The sequence below is a fragment of the Trachurus japonicus genome, chromosome 16 (assembly GCF_045865225.1).
Source record: "Trachurus japonicus isolate A0001 chromosome 16, Traja_1.0".
Lineage (NCBI taxonomy): Eukaryota > Metazoa > Chordata > Actinopteri > Carangiformes > Carangidae > Trachurus > Trachurus japonicus.
In genome coordinates, this window is record NC_140922.1 from 4,735,431 (window position 1) to 4,758,812 (window position 23,382).

The window sequence follows — 23,382 nt, forward strand, 5'->3', positions numbered from 1 at the left end:
ATTGTTTTAGAGGAAATCCAGGATATTTAGTCACTTTCTACAGTAAATGTGTGAACTCTCTCACTGATACTGAGCATTAAGCCCAAAGTGCATGACAGAGATTCAGTCTGCCACTACATAATAATGTTGCCCCTCACCGCTCTCCTCTCTGCCCCCCCCCCCCCCAAAAAAGCAACCATTGTAATTAAACCATCAGCTCCGCAGCTCTTCCCACGCTGCTTTTGTTTTCCTCCGTACGACTCCTCTGTGCAGAAGAATGACATTCCCCAACCTGCTATTACTCGCTGTTTATCCGTCTATTCAGGCCAAAGCCAGTTAGTGACATGGACTTGTAAGGCTGCAATATACAGAAAGGTAAATATAGTATTTTCCTGCCTGTGTAATGACTGTCTGTGGTCTCGCCGCAGGAGCTGGAGCACATTATCTCCCAGATGATGCATGTTGCCGAGTACCTGGAGTGGGACGTGACCGAGCTGAAACCAGTAAGAACCACACATCTGATGGAATAAGAAGAAAAAAACTGTGATATTATGAATTTCAGATACTGTGAAATGAAACTTTAGATAGATTAGTTAGCAGACACTTCTTCAGCTTTCTGAGAGCTCAGTAAATCATTTTTAAACCAATATTTCACCCCACATCTCCTTTACAAGAAGGCTGGAAAAATGTTTAATGCTACAATTTTTACATGAAATGATGATTTTTGTTTTCCCTAGCAGGTTATTGACCTGAAAGTGACACAGGAAACAAATAAGGAATAAAAAGACGAGCATGATCAATTAAAAAGAGATAAATGAATGCAATTTTGGTTTAAAAAAGATGATAAATAAATTCAGTGGCAATAAATAGGCAGAGCGATTATTTATTCGTTAATCTTTTTATTTTTATTTCTACCATATTTTTGTATTGATGCAGAAAAAATACAATATTGTTAATTTACATTATCTATAAATCTTATAAAATCTTATAAATTTTGTCTTATACTTTCATTTAAATTTGGATTGATCACTCATGCATATATTTTTGTTTATATCCTGTGTCATTTTTGGGCCTCCATGGTTGAAAATATTTATAATTTCATGGGATGACGACTTGTCTCACTATGATTAAAACTCTGTTCATTTTAGATTCAAAGTTCAAAACTGACTTTGGTAATACCTGGTGAGAAAACAGTCACTTTATGTTTTGTAATGTGGGAAATTGAACACCTACAGCTGCTTGAGAGTCAGGCTACTCCACCTGCAGATGAAGATCATGTGATGTGGTCAAAAGCTCCAGTAAAGAGACTCTGTGGGCCTCGTGGTGAGATCTCTTTTGATTTTGCTCCGTTTGCAGATCCTGCAGGAGATGATGCAGGAGATCGACTACGACCATGACGGCACCGTGTCACTGGAGGAGTGGATCCAGGGCGGCATGACAACCATCCCACTGCTGGTGCTGCTGGGCCTGGAGACGGTGAGTGACCGGTGTCTCCTCAGTGGACTCACTAACTGACAAGACTGACACACACACTGCTGTGTCTGTCATCCATCTAATACCTGGGATCACCCTACACTCTCAGCTTGTGTTATTAGTTGTACATGTGTCAGAATGTGGTGTCTGCAGGTGATCACCAGGTGAAGCCATGAAACTACACACTTAAAGGAGTCTATAGCCATACTAGTACATCTCTGAGGCTATGAGGGAAATGCTATCACTAGCCAGCTAACAGTTTAACAGTGACCGTGTTAACATGCTGATTGTGAAGCAGGTAGCTACAGGTGCATCTCAATAAAGTAGAATCCAGCTGTCAGGTCAGCTGTCTGCCCCGTGATAGTGCAGCTACTGAAGAAACCTTAGCAGGTGTTTGGAGTTAATTAGCTGATTGGAGTGTGACATCATTAGGTTACAATAGTGAACTTTTTCACTATATTCTAATTCTTGGGGTTTAGGAGTTTCACTATTTTGAATTGAACCAGTGAAATAAATGAACTTTTCCATTCTAATTTATTGAGATGCAGCTGTGTAATATCTACACTGTCTTAGTTTAAATGGATACTTTACAAATGTTCTACTCACCGTCATGCCAAGGAAGGGTTTGGAGAACTTTTGGAGTTATCAAAACACTTTTGGAGTTCCAGGGGGGGTCCGGCTGGCAACGGATTTTCATATAATGGTGGTGGATAGTCAGTGGACTTTTGAATCATCCAAAACACACACTATGAAACATCCAGATACCTCCATACTGCTCGTCCGTACTGACCCAAGTGTCCTGAAGACGCGACATGAAAAAGTTGTTCAGAAAATATTAATGTGATCTCTGTTTTTAGCCTTGTTGTAGCAGTAGCTCCCAGTGGCTCTGTTGATGTTTGTGCACATGCGCGAGATTTGCTGCAAGATGTTCGTTCGTCGTTGTAAACCATCGGATGTATGATCACGGAAGAAGAACTTGCAGTATGGAGGTAATTGGATGTTTCATAGTGTTTGTTTTGAACAATTCAAAAGTGAACTCTCTCTGCCGTCATTATATGAAAACCCGTTGCCAGCCGGACCCCCCCTGGAATTCCAAAAGTGTTTTGATGACTCCAAAAGTTCTCCAGACCCTTCCTTGGCATGACGGTGAGTAGAAAATTGGTGAATTATTGATTTTGGGTGAAGTATCCCTTTAATGTGTTATCATGTTGCATGCATTAGCTCTACTTGTTCAGACTCAGACTAGTTTCATTGTCATTCCACGTTGCATGATAGGAACGAAACATAGTTTCCCAGGTCTCGGTGTGTTCCTACTAAAATATAAGACAAAAAACCTGAAGGGAACAAGTGTCAGTCAAAGCTTAATATGTAAAAAAGAAAAAAATAACATGAATAGTTCCATGCTGTTTTCAGTCCACCAGCTAAAAAGGTGAGGGTGTTTTTTTTTTTTTTTCTGGCATCCTTGCAACTTGTTTTTGACCATATTTATTCTATCCATTGCTTGAGGATGATGACCCCAGTCACTTTAAGGTCACACTTTTTTCTCATAAAGCTTATCATACTGTAAGTTACTGTCAGCTACACTGAGAACTTGTATAATATTTTAAAGTTGCATAAAGAAGTTATTCTTTTGGCATTTTTACCTTTATTTTGAAAGGACATGCTCTACCCAGTGAACCAGTGATGAGCCAAAACTCTGAGAATCCTGACATTAATTATTGATTTACCATATTTAACCAATAATAACATAATATTGAAATATTTATTATGAAAATTGTAAGTGTGAATGTGAGATGAGCTGTTGAGTTTTCCCTCTCTAGGCCACACTACTCTACTAAATAAGTGAATATACACTATTTGACAAACATCATCATTATTTCAACATTTTCTGCAGGTCATAAATGATCCCACATCTTAACACACTGCTCAGTGGTTTTCCTGGGGACATGAGGATCCCTGCTGCTGCTGCTGTGTAACTAACCCCAAAGCTCTGTCTGCAGTTCACAGTCTATCCACTAGATGGAACCGTTTGACCAGATTGAGAAGAAACCCCCTACTACGAGATGTCAATTTTTTATGAATGAATATTACAGCAAAGGGAGGACAGAGGGACCTGCTCTGTGTCTCTACAGCATGTGGACCAACAGGATGGACGTTTAGAAACGTAAAAGGAAAAAGAAAAATGTTAATTTTTAAAGAAAAATAAAATAAACCAGGAGACAACCAATATGATAAATGACAAATAAATCAGATGATTAGTTCAGGATTCTCCCACCAGAATATAAAATGATGCAATCAGTCAATCAGCTAATTAGTATTGATTCAAACAGTTAATCACCTGATCTCTTTCTGTCTCTGCAGAACGTGAAAGACGACGGGCAACATGTGTGGAGGCTGAAACACTTCAACAAGCCAGCCTACTGTAACCTGTGTCTCAACATGCTAATTGGACTGGGGAAGCAGGGACTCTGCTGCTCATGTGAGTCTTTCACTCTGGTATCAGGGGTTTCGACAGATACATTGATTTGCTCAGACAGATACAGTAACACAGCACAGCATAGCGGGGCCGCGTCGTCTGTTCATGAGCTGCAGTACACACACCAGACGGATGTTAGCGTGTGATCACATTCATATAAAAACAAGTCATATCTCAAGTTTCACCTGAGCCTGAAATAAATATGTAATTAGCCGAATGTGAATGGAAAGGCCACTCCACGACACACACTCCATACAAGCCTTGGTTTAGGGTTTTTTTTTTTTGTATTCTGAAAGTATAAACACTTCTCCTGTTTCAGCTCCAATTACCACTTTGTCTTTTCTCCATAAAGCAGCCACCTCTACACCTCGCACACAGAAGCTGCTTTTCACAAAAATATTGGCAACAAGCCGCCTTCAGTAGAGCTTTCACAAACACATTACGCAAACCCTTGTGTATGTCACTTATAACTATATGAACAGTGTGTTTTTTTTCCTCCTCTACTCTGTGTTCCCTTTTTATAATGCATCGTTTTTTGTTTTTTTTCTTTCCTGCTCCAGTCTGCAAGTACACAGTCCACGAGCGCTGCGTGGCTCGCGCTCCGCTGTCTTGCATCAAAACCTATGTCAAGTCCAAGAAAAACACAGAGGTGCGTCCAATTGAAGTGTTTACCAGCCGGCACGCTTGGATCAGCGATGCTCCATGGAGCTTAGGATGAGGGCTTCTCTTCCTCTAATGGAATTAAAACAACTCAATCTGCCACTAAGCATTGCTAATCACCAGGATAAGCCTGGTTTAAAGACACAGATACCCAGATACCTCTCTCTATCTTCTTCCTTTCTTTAAATTGTGCTTGTTTTCTTTCCCTCTTGCTTTCTTTAATTGTTGTGTCACTTGTGCCTTTGTATGTAGCTTGTTTTTCTGCACCATGTTTCTTTTCTCACTTCTCTCCCTCCCTGTATGCCGTCTCTGCCTCTCTCCGCAGGTAATGCATCATTTCTGGGTGGAAGGCAACTGCCCCACCAAGTGTGACAAGTGTCACAAAACCATTAAGTGTTACCAGGGCCTGACTGGGCTCCACTGTGTGTGGTGTCAAATCACGGTAAGCCGCCACCCGAGGAGAGGCAGCCACCTCCTCATTATATTCCCACTGCTTCTTCTTCTTTAGGGTTTCGTTTTTGCACCTCTGATACCTCACAAGTCATCCCACCAATTTACACCCAGCAAACAAATGTCTGTGGTTGCAAGTTAATAGAAAATAAAAACAGGCAGTGGCACGTGTAATGCAAAGAAAATCCGGAGCGTATAGGTGAAAATGTTGACTTTAACTTGTCCTGTTATTGACGCTGAAGTTATGTGGCTGTTAATAACGGCTGCCACCTCCTCCAGCTCCATAACAAGTGTGCCTCCCACGTGAAACCCGAGTGTGACTGCGGACCCCTGAAGGATCACATCCTGCCCCCCAACTCAATCTGCCCCGTTGTTCTGGTAATCTTTTTCAACTTCTGTGGTGAAAGTTGGTCAGACATGGACAAAAGGGATTTTAGAGACACTGAGGTCACAAGTCAAAGTCCAAACGTCCACTGAGGGAGAGAGTTTTTGGATCCTTTTTTTATTTGATTTATTCTGCATTTGTCTTTTCCTACAAATGCTATGCAAACCAATCAATTCTTCAAATCTAAATCTAAATCTAAAAGCTCAAAACTTTCTCTGTAAATTATACCATCATATGGATCAGTGAGTTATTGGTAAATTATAGTCCAAATACATTTATTTTCCAGCGTGAGGTGCAGTTCTCCTTGTGCTGTCAGGAAACAAATCCTGTTGGAGAGTTCTAAATTAATTTCAGTCGTTGTTGCTCAGAGTTGTGGTTGCACTACAAACAACAGAACATGGCCAATTAAGATGCTTATTAGCAACTTATATGGTTATAAAATAAAGTAAAAGACAGATTTAAATTCATTTTCTTAAATTAGTAACATTTTCTTTATAGTGAAAATCTCCTTTTCAGAATGAAACATCATTAATGTATGATCTAACAACATCATTGTTTGACCTTTGACCCCCAGGAAAGACAGTCAACATTGAGGAAAGACTCCCGGTCCAGCCAGTCGGGCCGAGGGAAGATGCAGAGAGCCAACTCCGTCACCGTGGACGGCCAAGGACTGCAGGTAGAATCACTGTTTCCCCACAGTGGAGATACAGTACAGTGCTGGCTTGTCTATTGCAGTCTGTCTGATTGATCTATTTGATCCATCTAAATGTTTTTATTCAGTGAACTCACTGTATTTGAAATGTTTCAGTAATTGAAGCTGATTTTGATGTTAGATAACCAGGTGGTTAAGTCTTTCCAAGATCACAAGCCAAGTGTAATTAACAAATAGCAGAAGCTGCAGTTGTTGTTTTTCTGATAAAGATAAAATGTGTCACAACATCGGTGTGCACTGTCAGCACCATAAGTGTTGTGTTGTTACGGAGACGCCCAGGACAACAACAGATCAGACTGTCAAGATGTGAAGTGACAAAGTGGTACAAGACTCGACAAAAATCACAACGTCATTTAAATCTTCTTCTAGACAAAAGAGTAAAAATGACCGTTCACGCTGAAATCTCTGTCACGGTATCTGCTCATATAACTGCAACATGACGTCTTCTGTGAATCGTGCAGCCATTGTTCTTCATTTGTGCATTTGCTTAAAAAGCACCGTTATTAAACAAAATAGGCTCACAACTTCAACATGAAGCCAAATAAGTAAGAAACTTTATTTTCTTTTAAAGCCTGAAACAGAAGATACAATCACTTACAGTAATACAATATTGAAAAATCAAACAAAATGTAGAAAAGCAACATAAAATATTAGGAGTAAAAATCAAAGATTCTAAAACGCCAGGGAGCGACTCAGCTGATGTGGCACTGAAGAGCAGAGACATGATCTCCCTTCGTCACAAAGCTGGGTGCAAGGAATTAAGAGCAATTAACTCAATTTTATAATTTAATATTGAATTCTAAAACTAATAAAAATTAAATGCAATTCAATCAGGAAAAGAAATCCAGTGTCTGTGCAGCAGCTGCAGATGAATATCCAGGCATCAAACCTGTTCATGGCCCAGTGTCATGGTTTGAACTGAGCCTCCTCAGTGGGTGTTGGGGGGTTGGGGTGCATGATGGGAGTCTGCAGGCCCTGCTGCTAATCAGTCTCACAGAGCAGAGCCCAGTCCGGCCTGATCCTCTCTAATATCTGTCAGCCCAGGACGCCGGCCATGGAAACCCGCCGCCGTCCGCCGCGACTGCTCGTCTGCGCGTGGCTGCGAGAGAAATATGATGAATCATATCCCAGGCACATCCATCTCTGCCTCTTGCTGGCTAACCAGCGTAATAATCAAGATTATTATTTATAATTACAGGAAGTAATGGATCACTCCGGACTGGACAGGGAGCTCATTAATTCACCCTCGGCCTGCTGGGATAGCAGACAGGGGGAGTTAAGCGCTTCATCTGTGTCAGGGAGAGCACGGGGCGAGTTGTTGCAGACTAACTGCAGGAAGGGCAATTCAGACCGGGGGCTGCTGCATCGCTGTGTTTATGTGGCGTGTGTGTGTGTGTGTGTGTGTGTGTGTGTGTGTGTGTGTGTGAGAGCTCGGCCTCCGGCACCACAGCTTCACCGCCGTCCGTCCACAGCTTCACCGCCGCTTCTCTCCGGCCTCACGTCACACCAGACAAACTGAAGTGCCAGTTAGGAAAGAGACGGATAATGATTAGGACTAAATTATGAATCATGAGTGATCAGGTTGAGAGTATTGATTGGCTCTGAGATAAATGGACTGCTTTACTGTACTGCTTGTACTGTACTATCATCTATACCATCACACACTCCATAAAAACCTTTAAATCGACTAAATTATGGCTGAAAACTAGATTTTATTATTCATTAATTTGTGTGATATTCTGAAGTTTTTTTTTATTATTGTCAATGAATCTCATGAAGAAACCAAAACCAACAGTTTAAAAGCAATAAGGAGCATCATCTCTGTGTTCATCTGCTACTGAAAATAGATGGCAGCAAATGCACTGTTTCCTCCTATTTTAGTAACATTTGACAAAGACTGCTGTTGATGTTTGAGGAAATGAGGCCTCAGCCTTTTTTAAAGTGAAACTTCACATTTGTCTCTTGGTTTGTGTCTTCACTAAGAATGAGTGGGACACAGTTGACCCTGTTCTTTTTCCATGGGAATAAATCAAATCCACATTCCTGTGCATGATCTTCACAACAAGAGACTTTACAACTTGTTCAGGTGCAGATTTTCAAGGTGTGCCAGGGCTGAAATGCCAGGCTAATCTAACTGTAGCTTCCAACTGTGTTTCCAAACCTCTGTGGCTGTGTCGGGTTGTGACCTCTCTGCTGTCGATGAGACATCCGCTTGTTTCAGCTCGACCCACATTTCGCGTTCAATCGATAGCGGTGACGTGGTGTGACTAGGCAGCGATCAGACGCACTGGTCCTTTTTATTCTCAATTGATTGTTTGTTTATTTTACCATCTAATAGTGCAGCTGTGTGATATTTATCGAGATCAGCTTAAAGTTAATGTGGGTTAAACATCCATTAATTATCAGAAGCTTGAGGTCGGTCTCAGAGGAACGGTGAGCGTTCACCTTGGCTTAGCCAGGTAACAGGAAAGACTTCCAGTGTGAAGCAGCATCAGATGACTGGCAGTGGCTTGTCAGCGCTGTACGTCTACCGTCTGAGGGATATGGCTTGAAAGTGAATTCCTGTGAAGCATCCTGCGGTCTCCCGACACCAACGGTTTGTTTTGACATCTTCCCATTCAGATCACAACAATAGAGGGCACTCATCCTCTGCTAGTGTTTGTCAATCCGAAGAGCGGGGGGAAGCAGGGCGAGAGGTAAGCACACAATCTGTCTCAACACGCTACAAGAGGCACCGTGAAGCCCCCGCTCCTCAGACACAGAGGGGGGGTGTGGGTGTGGGTGTGTGTGTGGGGGGGGGGGGGCCGCACGGCCCGGCCTCTGGCTGCCAAGCGCTTTAGGCTTACTTAGTCAAATAAAAACACAATAACATTTACCTAACGCGCCGGCCGCCTCTGCCACCAGCTCATACACCCCCCCCACACACACATACACACACACACACCCGCCCCCCCTCCCCTCAGACACCCTCCTCACTGTCACATCTCTGCCTGGTCCCCCTTCTTTAACCCAGGGCTAATTGGGTTATTACTGAAACATATTCATTCACTCCTTATTACGCCCCGGCCCTCATTTGTTTAAATTATGAGATCAAAATATGACTTCAGCCAGTTGATATAATGAAATTGAAATTAAAATGAATTAGTCTTTCTAATGGTTTTCTCCTCTAGGGGACTTTGGGTATGTCCCACCCCCCCCCCCCCCCCCCCCCGCTGCCCTGTCCACTGCGCCGTCACACTCTGATTGGACACCCATGGGCGTTTTTAAGGGCAAAAACCTAACAGCGAATCCACGTCCTCCTCCGGCCCCAAATGTGTCAAGTCTGAGTCAGGTGTTTGTGTTGACGAGGGTTTCTGACGTGTGCTCTGTTTGCTTCTTCACATCTGCAGGATTTACAGGAAGTTCCAGTATCTTCTGAACCCGAGACAAGTGTACAACCTGGCCAAGAACGGGCCCATGCCAGGGTATGTAGGTCGCCTTTCTCTAACGTGAATATGTCCCAATGTGTTGCTGAGCTGGGCCTGTGTTTACCAAACCTCAGCTTAAAAGCTGTTTATCAAACCTATTTCAATTTGAATACACTCTTGAATTCACGAGAGACAGTTCGACAGAAGTGAGCGATCGTCTAAAATACCACTGGTCATGAAGAAGGAGCTGAAGCAGTGTCACTCAGAATGACTTTATTGATGCATTTACCAACATCAGTAAATCCTGCAGTCACTTTCTGTTTAGTTTTCTGACCAACTAGACTTAAGTTTCTATTTCAGACATTTTCTTTGTGTTTCATCCAGAACTGCGTTCATTTATGTCACTTGAAACTTTAGTGATTTCACATAAATACATGTTAAAAATCAACGTGACATGAAAGAGAAAAGTTTGTAATTTTATTTTTAGAGCAATGAACAATATGACAGATCCATGGTAAGTTCTCTGTGTCTGATGATTAGTCATGTGATCATTGTGATGCTGTCAGTTGCCTGACAAACGTCTTTTGTGGCTGTTTAGAGCTTTCTCAAATGTACTGTAATTCTTAGAGGGTTGATAAACGTGGGCCCTGATGTGCATTCACTTTTTTAATACTCATGTAGGCTAATACATCATGAGTAGCCTAAGTAACACCAGTCACCTGAAAAAACCTTAAATGTTTAGAAGATTTCTTCAGAGCAGAATGAAAAGAACGTTTTTCTTTTAGCATGAGGCTGCAAATGAACATAAAAGGCAGTGGATGATGATAATCTCTGAAACAGCTACATTTACAATGGCTTATGTTTAGGGTTGAGTAAGAATATTTTTACCTTTTTTTATTTTTACCTTCAAAATTACTGCCAGTCTTCAGCCCTTATCTTCTGTGATCATGTAATACATCAAATCACAGCTGCCTAATGATAAATGAGAGCAAATGAAAAGATACATCTTTTCAATACAGATCTTTACAGAGACATGCTGTGCACAGGTTGAAAGTTTTAGTCCGTTTTGTCTGTAGAAGAAATGTAAATATCTTAAAACACTGAAGATAGTGAAAAAATTAACCACAAAACAGTTTTATACAGTTCTACCGCTCTCTTTTTTAAAGGTTACAACTTTTTCATAGAGGGTGCAGAATAAAAGTATTAATTTTACTGAATTTGTTTTTTGTAGTATATAAATAATTGTTTTATAAATTTTGACAGGTCCAAAATATATATTTACATCTAGTTACGGTGGCAACATCGGCATGAAATGATCTCTGCGCCAGCAGCATTAGTACGTTGATGTCACGTGAGGCGGAGCTCAGGAGGAGCCAGATGTGATAGCTCTGTGAAGAAAATGGCATGGTGCTAATGCTAATGCTAATGCTAATGCTAACTAACGGTCAGCCAGTACTGTAATGTTTCCGGTGCAGGCGTGATGCTGCAGGTTTGTCTGCAGGTGAGTTAGTGTGAAATGATTCAGATATATTTTGAGTTGGCTGTCAACACCAGAGCTGCTACTCGTTAAATATGGTTAGCGTTAGCTTAGCTTTAGCTACTAGCCTCTCCAGCGTACCTGGCAACCAGTAGGCTACAGTTGAAGGTTGGAACGAGTGTGAGTGCGACACCTACTGGCCGGGAAGAATTAAACTTGTAGCTAACACCTTTAAAACAGAAGTAAGCCATCCGGTCATTTTGTCTAACTTCCTGTCAGCAGATGGAGTTAGCAGTCCCCGCCCTCGTCCCTACGTCACCACATTCACGAGCATCCCTTGGCTGCACCATAGAGAGGACAGCCCCTTTATGCCGTTCTCTCTCCTCATTGGATAAAGGTTGTAGGATACAAGGAAAGTTTTCTCCTGGGCTCAGAGCAGAGCAGAGTGACTGACAGACCCGTGTTTCAGACCAAACACTCTATAGAAGTGATTGCTGTTGGAAGATACAACTATTTAAGACTTATATTAACACAAACATTCACCTTACTTCTGCTTTAAGTTTATTGTGTCAAGATGAAAAATCCTCTGACTTTGATTTAATTTATAAGTTCTGCTGACAACAAGTGGCCTTTAAAGTTGATGTCAGTCATTTTGATAATTAATTAACATTAATTGTTGTCAACATGAAGAAGGAAAAACAAGGGAAGACAAAGTCCCAGCTCATCCTTCTCTTTTTTAATATGGGCCTGTGTTTACCAACATGCTGCTGTTTGGTGTTGATGCTGTAATAACCAGCATCACATGCAGGAGAGGCCTGTAGCATTAGAGCCTCCACTCAGCTCCCTCACGCAGCACAGACACAAATGAGGTGAGCTCCCTCATAACCAGCCCTGGAGACGACCGCCTCATGCTGCAGCCCGGCAGCAGCGGCGGCTCCATATGCATAAAGTCTGTATGTGAACGGAGACACAGAGGGGTGACTCTCTCCGCCATAGCACGTGTGATCACGCATACAGACGAGCAGCTCACGGCGGCTGTAGGCCGCGGGCGGCGGGGGCCGACGTCAGGTTTCCTATGGTTCACATCTGTGATTAAGAAAATGAATGGATAATTTACATGCATCAGGCTCCTTCACTTTGCTGGTTTGCGTCCAGCGGCGCTTAGATGACACAGGAATGCCTCGGCGCCGTGCTGCCACCTTGTTTGGCTCTGATTAGATCTGAAAACAGAATCTTTGTGCCTTTATAAAAAATAAATACACGGCGGCACACGCAGGATGCAAAATAAAATAATAAAAAAGAAAACCTCCACCAGGTTTGGAGTGCGAGGAGCTGGCACAGCCTTCATGTCACACACTGTGCACACGCAGCTCCCAAGTTTTTTGGGAGGATGACCTTGTTGTGTTGTTGTGTTTTGCTCCTCCACCGCTGCACGTGGCCTGAAGCATCACCTGCCCCCCCACCCACCACCACCACCACCACCACCCCCACCGCCCCCACTCCCCCCCCCTTGTCTGGAGCCAAACCCAGAGCTTCTCCTTGGAGCTGAGAACATTCCAGATGACCTCTCCCCACTGTAACCTCGTTAATATTTTGTCAAGTGTACACACTGCAGCGCACATTAGCGAGGTGAACGGTCACCGTCGGACACTGCTCGGCCTGCCTCGGCCTTGCAGTGTCAATTAGCCGGCCCCGCTAATGCGATTACAGCAAATGAAGTGTTTGTTTCTTGGTATTTAAATATCCCCAAAGTTGCCTTTCATGTTCGCGGCTGTCTGTTTTGCGTCTAATGCGGTTTGCGGTCCCAGTTGGAGAGTAATTGAGCGAATCATTTAGCCGCCATGCGAGGCTCGGAGGCCGGCTCATTCAGTTAGGGCTTTGTTATTGTGAAGGAACGGAAGAAGTCGGACTGAACATTGCCTGTCATGATCTGATTAACCCTCCAACAGGCAGGCTAGCTCACTGAATGAATAATTGTCAATGCCACATGTGTTACTTTGCGGGGTTGGAGGGGGTTTGCAGTGGTGTTGTGTGTTGCGTTGTGTCAGCAGCATCAAAAATACGCTGCTTTATGTGGTCACTTAGCAACACTTCTCTTGTTGTTCCAGAACCACAGATATTTGAAAGTAACATCATCATCATGTTAATATTATTTTTATTGCAATGTGCACATTGGATAGAATACATGTTACTAACAAAGCACAGCTTTACAGGTTTTTTGACAAAGATAAAGTAAAAAGTAAAGAATATGAAAAGAAAAATAAAACACGGCAGCAACATCGAACATTAAAATAAATTGAAAATAACAATTTGACAGATTTCTACGCAAATTGGGTACTGTAGCTAAACAAAGAAAGTGCAAGTCTGAGCTGGAAATGAATAGGACACTGACAGCAGCAAGAACTAAAAAAGAAGTTGTGTATCTGACAACAGATGAAATGAATAACATGTGACAGGAAATAGGAACTACCTACAGCCAGTATCATCATAGAGTCGTCTTAGGAAGTGGTTCATATTGTAGCCTAACATTGACCTCTCTCAAGTCCTTCAGGTATTTTAAGACCAGCTCCCATACTTTATCAAAAGTTGCTCGTCCACTCGCATTTTAAAAATCTGACATGTTTAGATTATTTCTTCAGAAGAGAATGGAAATAACGTTTTTCTTCCATGTGGGCTTTTAGCATGAGACGGCAAAATGAACCTAAAATGCAGCTTCATTTATAATAGCTTATGTTTAGGGGTTGAGTAAGAATAGACAAAAATTGTCTATTTCTTCAGAAACAGTAATAACACAACCATGTGTTTATAAAACACATTAACATGAAATATTTCCTTGTTTGAGGCTTTATTGCCATTTCTGGTCGCTGGTTTGATTCCCACTCCTCCAGTCTGTTGAAGTGTCATGCAACTGAACCCTACATCACTCCTGATGCTGCTTCACTGTACCAGTGTGTGTGCATGTGGCAAATATTGTTAAGCTCTTTAAGGGGACGATAATTGCACTAACCATTTATCAGAAGAAAAAAAATCTTGATTTTCCTCTGGCACTTTGATTTATAAGGGGGAAAAAACATCAATTTCTCAAACTCTTTTGTATTTTCATTCAATTTCACAAAGATTTCATGCAGTTTTCATTGACCGATGTGTAAATATACTCCACACCTACCCCAGTCCTTCATCATCCCATACACACACACACACACACACACACACACACACAGAAGAGAAATAAAACAAAAACAGACAAAAAACAAAACAAGGACCCCAAATATAAATACATGAACAGTGACAAGGTAGATGTACTCATGAATCATGTTTTTTCATTTGAGTATATGTAATAGACAGCAAAAGTTATGTAATAAATAAGCCTGATTAAACTTTTCAAGTGTTATTCTTTTCTAAAGGAGATATATGACCCAGAAACATACTGAATGTTGGTGAAGATTCATTATAGAAATTACTTGGCAAAATATGTTATGATGATCAACAGTCAGCATTTCTTTATGTCTAATATCGTTTAATAGATAAACACATGGAGATTACTGAAATTCTAGTTTTAAAACTGACTTTGTGAATAAATGAATCATGTTCCAGAAACTATATTTGATTTATCATCAAGTCAATCATTGATGATGATGATCATTGCCAGAACATGTGCATGAATGGTCCTTCTTTGGTTTTGCATCTTGAGCAGTTTTGTGAGTTTGCATTTTCAAACTGTTCTCAAGTTGATTTCTGCTACAACAGAGAGTAGAGTTGAACTCAGCATTAAAAATAATCTGGATACTTTATTATGATCAGTCAATCAATCAATGAGTATTTGGTGGGGCATTTTGGTGCAGCAGTGATGTATATGTATAAAAACATAAATAAAACAGAAAGCATGCTTTAGTAGACAAGTTAAAATAACATCTGACTTTAACTCTTTGAATTTAGGAGAGAATTAAACGGCTTGAATCGGTGGTGTTAAAGGGACAGAAACCGTTGTGTAGCAGTTGTTGATGTACATACTGTATAAAACAGTACAGTTTGTGTAGCAGTGACATGGAGATGGGTTTGTGTGTGTGTTCCAGGCTGAACTTCTTCAGAGACGTTCCTGACTTCAGGGTGTTGGCGTGTGGAGGGGACGGCACCGTGGGCTGGATCCTGGACTTCATCGGTACACAACACGCCACACACTCATGACGTTCGGCCTCTTCCTGAAATGTTTTCAATTATTTGACAAGAATTACAAACTCCCAAACCTCCCAGTTGGTCGCCACAGTATATGTACTCACCGTCTTCAGTACAACTTAAACACTTCATTTCCTTTTTTGGTAAAAATTGCATTTGTTTTTATTAGTTTCCAAAGGCAGCTGCACTTGCTGCTGTTGAGTCTGAAATGGTAAAGTGTACTTTATGGTTTGTGTATAAACACTTTCATTACGTCCGAGCCTGCGTATTCAGGGGTGGTAAAATGGGGTGATTACATGTGTTGGAAAACAACATATTAGTCATCATTTGAGGGAGAAAAAAAAATCACCTGGCCGCCTCTATTTGGTCTTGAGAACGAGTTACTTGTTCGGGTTCTCAAAAATTGCCTCAATTTTTTATCAATCAAAACAAAGAGAGGTAATAACCGTCAGGCAAAATGCGTGTCTTGAAATAGACTGTACAACTGGACGCTCATATTGACTTGTAGTCTTACAAGTGGGGGCGGCAAAATGGATTTGATGCTTTCTTTGCAAGTCTTTGCAGTGAGTTTGTTTTGTTGCTTTGGCCGCGTTTCACCTCGTGTTGTGATATTTGTCCACGCTGCTCCAGATAAGGCCAACCTGGACAGGAACCCCCCCGTGTGTATACTTCCTCTTGGCACGGGCAACGATCTGGCAAGATGTCTGCGATGGGGAGGAGGTACAGAAAATAGATCTGTAACAGTGAAATACATGGCCTCACTTTACCTTATTACACCCAGAGTTATAAATATATACATGTAGTTGATTTACTGTTACTACACTCTAAGACAGCGTTAATGTCCTCAGTAATGAACTTTTTAATTCAGTTCTGATACTATTATAAGTTGGACAAAGCTCAAGAAGGAATGCAAAGACCCAAATAAGTTGGTGACAATTTTATAAATTCATTGTTTATTTATAGAAAATATAGAAATGTGATGTCATTGGTTGTTTAACCAAAACCCATCAACTAATCTTCATTTTGGAGAAACTACAACCAGACAGATTTTCTTTCTTGTTCTCTTTTTTTTTATGAGAACAGTTGTTTCCAGAGCAATTAAACAAGGTTATCACTGATTTACACCATTTGGGGGTTTAAAACATCTTAAAGGTCCAGTGTGTAAAATGTGTTAAAACTGTGATATCCAGCGTTCAGATTCTAGTTAGCACTCGCTCGCACACACTCACCCCTCCCGTCAGCAAAGTGATGGTGGCCTCTAAGGACAAAAAACTTGTTTAACTTGTTGTTGAGTATTTCAGGAGCATGGAGCGATGAGGTGAAGATCTAAACTACTTCTCTCTGCTCTGCCGTACAAACATGGCGGTGCAAGATGGCAACACTCTCTAAAGCAAGACCCTTGCTACATATGTATATGTATATATAAAATAATAATTATAAGGCTACGAAAACCAAAATAATGTTATTTTATAGCGATTATACACTACACAAATATATTCATGGTTTAGTATGTTCAAATTTTGCCAATAAACCTTGGCAATTATTACACGCTGGACCTTTAAAACATCTGTATGGTTAAGTAGTTTAACAGGGAGAAACAGCTCCTCTAAATAACACCAGAAATTACACATTTTATTTTTATCAAGGTAGTAAAGCCTCTAAAAGAGCAGTTTGTCAACACAGACATTTTATTTAGAAACAGACACTTTAAACATTTCAGCCTCTCAACGCATATTGAAATAAAGTATTGAGCTGTAATTAAAATAAATAGAAATAAAATGTATGGAAAGCATATTTCTGGCTATACAAACCCCATGTTCATCATGTCAGCACCAGACAACGTTGCTAACTGAACACTATCACTCTCAGCCCAGTGAATGAGTGCATCAGCTCAGTGATGCTGTAACGGTCACCTGAAGGCATCATCCAGTCCTCTGACTGCTCTGCTGTCTGCTGTCTCTCCCTCCTGAGGCTACGAGGGCGAGAGCCTCCTGAAGATCCTGCGTGACGTGGAGAACAGTTCGGAGGTGATGCTGGATCGCTGGAAGATCGACGTCACGCCCACAGACAAGGAGGAGCGAGGGGACCCGGTGCCTTACAGCATTATCAACAACTACTTCTCCATCGGAGTGGTGAGTCACACAGCAGTCAGTGTTATGGGATGGATTCACATGCAGAGAAAGAGCTCTGCCCTGTTTGCCAGGTGATACTAAAATACATCTTTCTTTCATTTATGAGAAGCAAAATTTGGATTTGAAAGTTCGGGGGCTGTCTGGGGTCAGGGGCTACAACACATACTGTAGGAGAGCACTTTAAAAATAACAATAACAAATATAATTCAAGTAGTTTTGGTTAACTGATGTGGCTGATTCCATGTTGCGCCTCCACACAAAGCAATTGACAGCCAGTTGTATGTTTCCTAACAAAACCAAAACACCTCTCCGTACAAAAACACCTCAGTGCGATTTGGATTGTGGTGAGTCTCACTTTTTAAGTGTCAAATGTGGCAAACAACTGTTTGGTATCTGCACACAAACAGTATCTCACCTTGTTTTAGACATTTTTTTATAACCAAAACAAACATGATAAACACTCCTCACTTGTCCCACCCGTACCAGCTCAAACGATAATGATAACTTGATTTGTGCAGCGCTAGGTCTCACAAAACAAGATTGAAAAACAAGCGCAAAAAAAAAAAAAAATGGTGACAATATGATAATACTTGATAAATAATATAATACCACTGAAATCAACAGAAAAAGAGATTATATAAATAACAAATATAATACATTTATATTTGTATTTATTATCAATTTATTTGAAATTATATTTGGTCCAATCTTTTACTTCCATTATTAACACATTATGATTATTACCTTAGATATCTATTTATCTAGATAGATAGATAGATAGATAGATAGATAGATAGATAGATAGATAGATAGATAGATAGATAGATATCCATCCATATCACAGTATAAAAGAACAGCAGTAAAAATAATAATTAATAAAAAAAAAAAAAGAAGAAAGAAATATACAAAGACATCCGCAGTGTGTTCAGTGTGTCACATACGCCAGTGGATCCATAGTCTGGATGAGGATAGATAGATAGATAGATAGATAGATAGATAGATAGATAGATAGATAGATAGATAGATAGATAGATTCACCATGTTGTTATACAAAAGATACAGAAGTGTCATAATACCCACAGTGAACCATGAACACAACACAGTGATAACTATACTTGACAGTGACTGCAGTGTGACAGTGAAGGCGTCACCACCGGCGACGCCTTTCCAAACCTTTCACACCAGAGTTTTAATCACGGTGACAAACTTGAACAGAACAAAGACTGAAGATGTGCTGCAGCCCTGACCGGCTGATCCACAAACACCCCCCCACCCCCCACCCCCCACCTCCCACCCATGTCCATCTCCACCATAATGACACTGATTTTACGTAGCTCATGTTAGCCATTACTGATAAATGTCAGGGGGAAATATGGTAATTGACATTTGCAGGTGGCGGGAGGAGGGGGGGAGGGGGCCGCCGTGTGTTGTGGGAGTCGTACGAGACCGAGGCAGCGACGTAAGTGATGCATGGCCTTACAAATGTTAGTTGAATAACACCTCCAGCCTGGGCCCCTAATGATGATGTTAGAGGATATTAGAGGACAGGTCTTGTTAACATTGTGATAGAGGAGAACTATGGCTGTAATCCGTCTACAGCGCTGAACATATGGCCTTGTGTACAGGGGGGAAGTGGTTCCACTGTGAAATAAATCTATGAACATTGATCCTTAATATCTCAGTATAAATGTCAACAAACACCAAAGTTACTTCATCTCTTCATTTAAGCAACATTTTTATTCTGGACACAGCAGCAGGATTGTGAGGGAGGTTAGCGACCTGCACCACCTCAATTATGAACAAACAAGTTGTTATATGTCTGAGCCACAACACAGAGAGTTTCGTTTCAGAATAAATAGATTGTTAATAGCAAAGAGCGAAAATAGGACACACAGGTAACGCATGGACCAATGTCATTACAGCCACAATGCTATAGCTAATAGCTAAAACCCTAACAGAAAGACATCCATCCCATCAGACAGGACATTAATTCAACAGATACACAGAAGAATAACCTCCTCTGAAGCCTCCAGCCTTTAATGGTTCACAAGTTTGATCATATTTTAAAAAAGCAACTGCTGTTTTCAGGTCTTTTAAAGACAGACACTGCACTGCAAAAACTCAAATCTCTCCAAGAATTTGTCTTATTTCTTGTCAAAATGTCTAGTTTCTAGTCAAATCTAATCTCTTTCACTTAAAATAAGACTCATCACCTAAAAATTAACTTGTTTTTAGATCATTTTCACTCGTTTCAAACACATTTTCACTTGAAATAAGTAGAAAAATCTGCCAGTGAAAGCAAGTTTTTGTGCTTGTAAGGAAGAAAAACCTGCTCCACTATCGGATTTTTCTACTTATTTCAAGTGAAAATATGCTTGAAAGAAGCAAAAGGTGTCTAAAACAAGCTACTTTTTATTTGATGAGTCTTATTGTAAGTATAATGAGATTTGTTTTGACTAGAAATGACATTTTGACTAGAAATAAGACAAATATTCTTGGTAAGATATTTGAGTTTTTGCAGTGTGATAGTGACATTTATAGGGAGTTATGTTCACACATGTGGGGCTCATGTTTCCATAAAATGAAAAAACATTTTTGAATAAGAAGCAAAGGATACAGATTTACTGTGACAGATCCTGAGGCCTGTTCACCTGCCACCATCACCTCATGTTGCAGTCTGGTGTATAAATGCATTGCCATCAGACATGTCACTCACTGAGGTTGTTTGGGAATCTTCAGATTTGCATCTTCCACTTTTTGCAGAAAAACGCTCATCTGTAGCCTAAATCACTCTAGTAGCTGATAAACATACATTTTTTCTGTTTCTGTTTTTAAAAACCCACCATTTTAAGGTTGGCTTTTATTGTGACATCAGAGGCAGGGCTACAAGTCTGTTCGGTAATGAGCATATTGATATGCCACACCTATCAGGTGGAGGGATTGATTTGGCAAAAGAGAAAGAAGTGCTCACTTACACAGATCTAAACAAATTTGAATGAAAATTAGAGATAGTTTTTGTGCTTTTTAATTTTAACCCATGAGAAATTGAAAGAAAAAAGAAAGTGTTGCGTTGATGTTTTTGGATTAACAGTAACAGTGGTGTTTCATGCTTTGGTGGCACTGGTTGATTCCTCGCTGCTGAACCCAACTTGTATCAGAGTATTAAAAGCAAACGGCTTTGGCCCGGCTGCTTCTTAAAGTCATTATGAGCCTGTTGTTTGTGCTGTTAGTGGGATTAGTACCCAGCAGGCGTGATGATGACAAATGAAGTTGTTTGTGGGGGGATTAAGACGACTTTGAGCTCTCTATGGATTTGAGTGTGATATAATATTTTGTTGGCATCAATATTTTTTTTCTTTTGCTTTCCGTTGAATTAAAAAAAAAAAGAATTACAATAAAGATTATGCGACAAGTCAAGCTAATAATTACCTCAGAGATTATGCAGATGGAGAGTAGATTGTTTCTGTAATGACACTGTCGAAAATCAAAAGATCAGCAGTAGCAGCCACCGCGGTCACGGCCAACATGGCAACCTGAAGAGAAGTTTATCTCTCTGACTCAGTAGGTGGGTTTACATGGACAGTTTTAAACAGTTTTGGGAGAACAAACCGGTTGAAAATACTTCTTATAAACACCTCAAACCATCTCAATTACCCCAAACCGATTGAAATTCCACTTGGTTTGAAGGGGGTAGTTTAAACCTTTTCTAAAGCATTCTGTCTGTCATGTATACCTTGAAACGGGTTGATTTCTGGCTGCTGGATTCTAACAGTATAGGCATATGTCACGCTGCTGTTTAATAAAGAGAAATATTATAACAGCAAAGACTGCACTCAACAAACGATGCATTTTCATGTTTCTGTTTTGTTTTTAGCACAGCTGTAGCACTTCTGTAATCAATATTGTTGTAACCGGGGCGGCGTTTAGCTCACTTGGAGCTGCCGCCCCATGTAGAGGCTACAGTCCTTACTGCAGGTGGCCCCGGTTCGAATCCCGCATCGGGCGGCCCTTTCCTGCATGTCATTCTCCCTCTCTGCCTCCCCATTTCCTGTCTCTCTCTCAACTGTACTATCTATCAATCAATCAATCAGGCTTTATTTGTATAGCACTTTTCATGCCCATGGCAGCTCAAAGTGCTTCACATGATAAAAACAAGCAATATAGAGAACACATATTGGGAGACATAGGGAACACATGTTAGGGAGACACACATACATTTGCAAACACATACACATTCACACAATAATTTTAGAACATTGAGTGTAAGATAGCGTTTCCCCGATAAAATCCAATCATTTGCAGTGGGGAAAACACTAGATAAAATGAGGTAAAATAAATAGAAATGAGATGCCTATCAATTAAAGGAAATAAAAAGCCTCAATATATATAAAAAATATATATATATTGATGTAACTATAGTAACGCAATCACTCACAGCTGCACGCACGTTCAAAACATTTGTTTCATCGCCGCATGTAAACACCCAACCAGTTTAGTTTGTAACCCATGTATACGCTCAAGCTGAAATCTTCAAACAGATTGGTTTACCTATTTGAAACGGTTTAAAACTGTCCATGTAAACCCACCTAGTGACAAACTGACATATTTACTGGAAGGACTCTTGAATTTCCAACACCACAGCCCAGGTAATTGTACCCCCTCCCCCTCAAAAAAAGTAAATTCTTCTAACCTAACCATCTGCCACGACCCATTTGGACTGAGAATTAATGGCGCCATCCCTTTGGGAGGATGTGGAAGTGACGTGAAGTGTAATGATCTCAATCAGGGCCAGGGGTGAGAGACAGAACTAATCACTGAGCACGCTCCACTACCATAATGCAAGTCAGTCGCCCTAATGACCCTGGCGCTCCTGTCAAAGCCATTACTCTCCCCCGTAGTGAAAGGCACATCAAACCGCTGGGGCCCACTCATAATTGGACTAAACTTTGAGCTATGAGAGGACATTACACATGTCCTGTATTAATTTGGGTGCCAGATTTTTACATTGGTAATTATTTGAGGGCAGCTAGGGGGAGAGAGAGAGAGAGTGAGTGAGCCGAAGACGTCCCACTGCCGCGAGGGGGTCAAGGCTCGGAGATGTAGATCTGTCTGACGTGTGTTGATGGTGTCGCTGATATATTGTGTGTTAACCAGGTTGTACAGTTTGGTTTTTTTTAATGGACAATCAGAAAAATAATGAAGTTTTTAATAGAGAACTATGTAGGAGATAAGAATACGAGAAATCTAAATATTTTATGAGGACATTCTCATCCATGTTCACTAAAAAACAGAGCTGAAAAGGTTCCTTTGGTAGCTTTTTGAAGCTTTCAACTAGGGGTGGGCGATATGGCAAAAATATCATATCACGATTTTTAAAAAATAAAATAACGATCTCGATTTTATCACGATCTTCAATCGAAAATTGAAAAACAGACAATTTAAGTCAAAGAGCCTTTCTGTACAGATTTTAATGGGCTCTATGCAAAGCTCCACTACTTCCTGAACTTAAGGCAGCTCCTTTGTTTCCTGTCTTACAATATTGGACAAACTGATTAATCCAGGTGTGTCTGACCATTGTGACTACTCACACCTGGATTAATCAGTTTGTCCAATATTGTAAGACAGGAAACAAAGGAGCTGCCTTAAGTTCAGGAAGTAGTGGAGCTGTGTATAGAGCCCATTTAAATAGTTGCAGTTGCATGTGCAAGTAAACATACTCTGATAAAATGCACCAAATGTGCCCTAGACGATCCTACGATCTCTGCACTTTGGCAGATCGTCTACATGTTTTAATCCTTCACGATCTAATATCGTCATATCGCCCACCCCTACTTTCAACCACATCTCTTGATCTTCATTAACAGAAGCTTACTAGATGGAAAAACCTAGAAAATGCCCAGGAAAAATGAAAAAAACTATGACATGAAGACAAAGTCCTTCTGCTGATGAAGATCATGTTATATAGGTGAAAGGTCCAGAGTGGTCACTGTATATAAATGGATCTTGTGTTGAGGTTGTTTGCTCCACTGCTGTTCCCCAGGTCAAGGATGATACTGAA

The 23,382-nt window shown here is 40.8% G+C and overlaps 1 protein-coding gene across 2 annotated transcripts in view; it reads left to right on the forward strand.

Moving 5' to 3' along the window:
* Positions 1 to 23,382, forward strand: part of dgkb (diacylglycerol kinase, beta) — a 102,069-nt gene that overhangs the window by 33,441 nt on the left and 45,246 nt on the right. For both annotated transcript variants that reach the window (XM_085803503.1, XM_085803504.1), the window contains 12 exons: positions 408 to 482; positions 1,336 to 1,455; positions 3,814 to 3,931; positions 4,489 to 4,577; positions 4,914 to 5,030; positions 5,318 to 5,416; positions 5,998 to 6,099; positions 8,758 to 8,831; positions 9,525 to 9,599; positions 15,093 to 15,178; positions 15,823 to 15,912; positions 17,164 to 17,324. In XM_085803503.1, the coding sequence (XP_085659629.1) occupies positions 408 to 482; positions 1,336 to 1,455; positions 3,814 to 3,931; positions 4,489 to 4,577; positions 4,914 to 5,030; positions 5,318 to 5,416; positions 5,998 to 6,099; positions 8,758 to 8,831; positions 9,525 to 9,599; positions 15,093 to 15,178; positions 15,823 to 15,912; positions 17,164 to 17,324 (1,206 nt within the window). The remainder of the gene's footprint in view (positions 1 to 407; positions 483 to 1,335; positions 1,456 to 3,813; positions 3,932 to 4,488; positions 4,578 to 4,913; positions 5,031 to 5,317; positions 5,417 to 5,997; positions 6,100 to 8,757; positions 8,832 to 9,524; positions 9,600 to 15,092; positions 15,179 to 15,822; positions 15,913 to 17,163; positions 17,325 to 23,382) is intronic.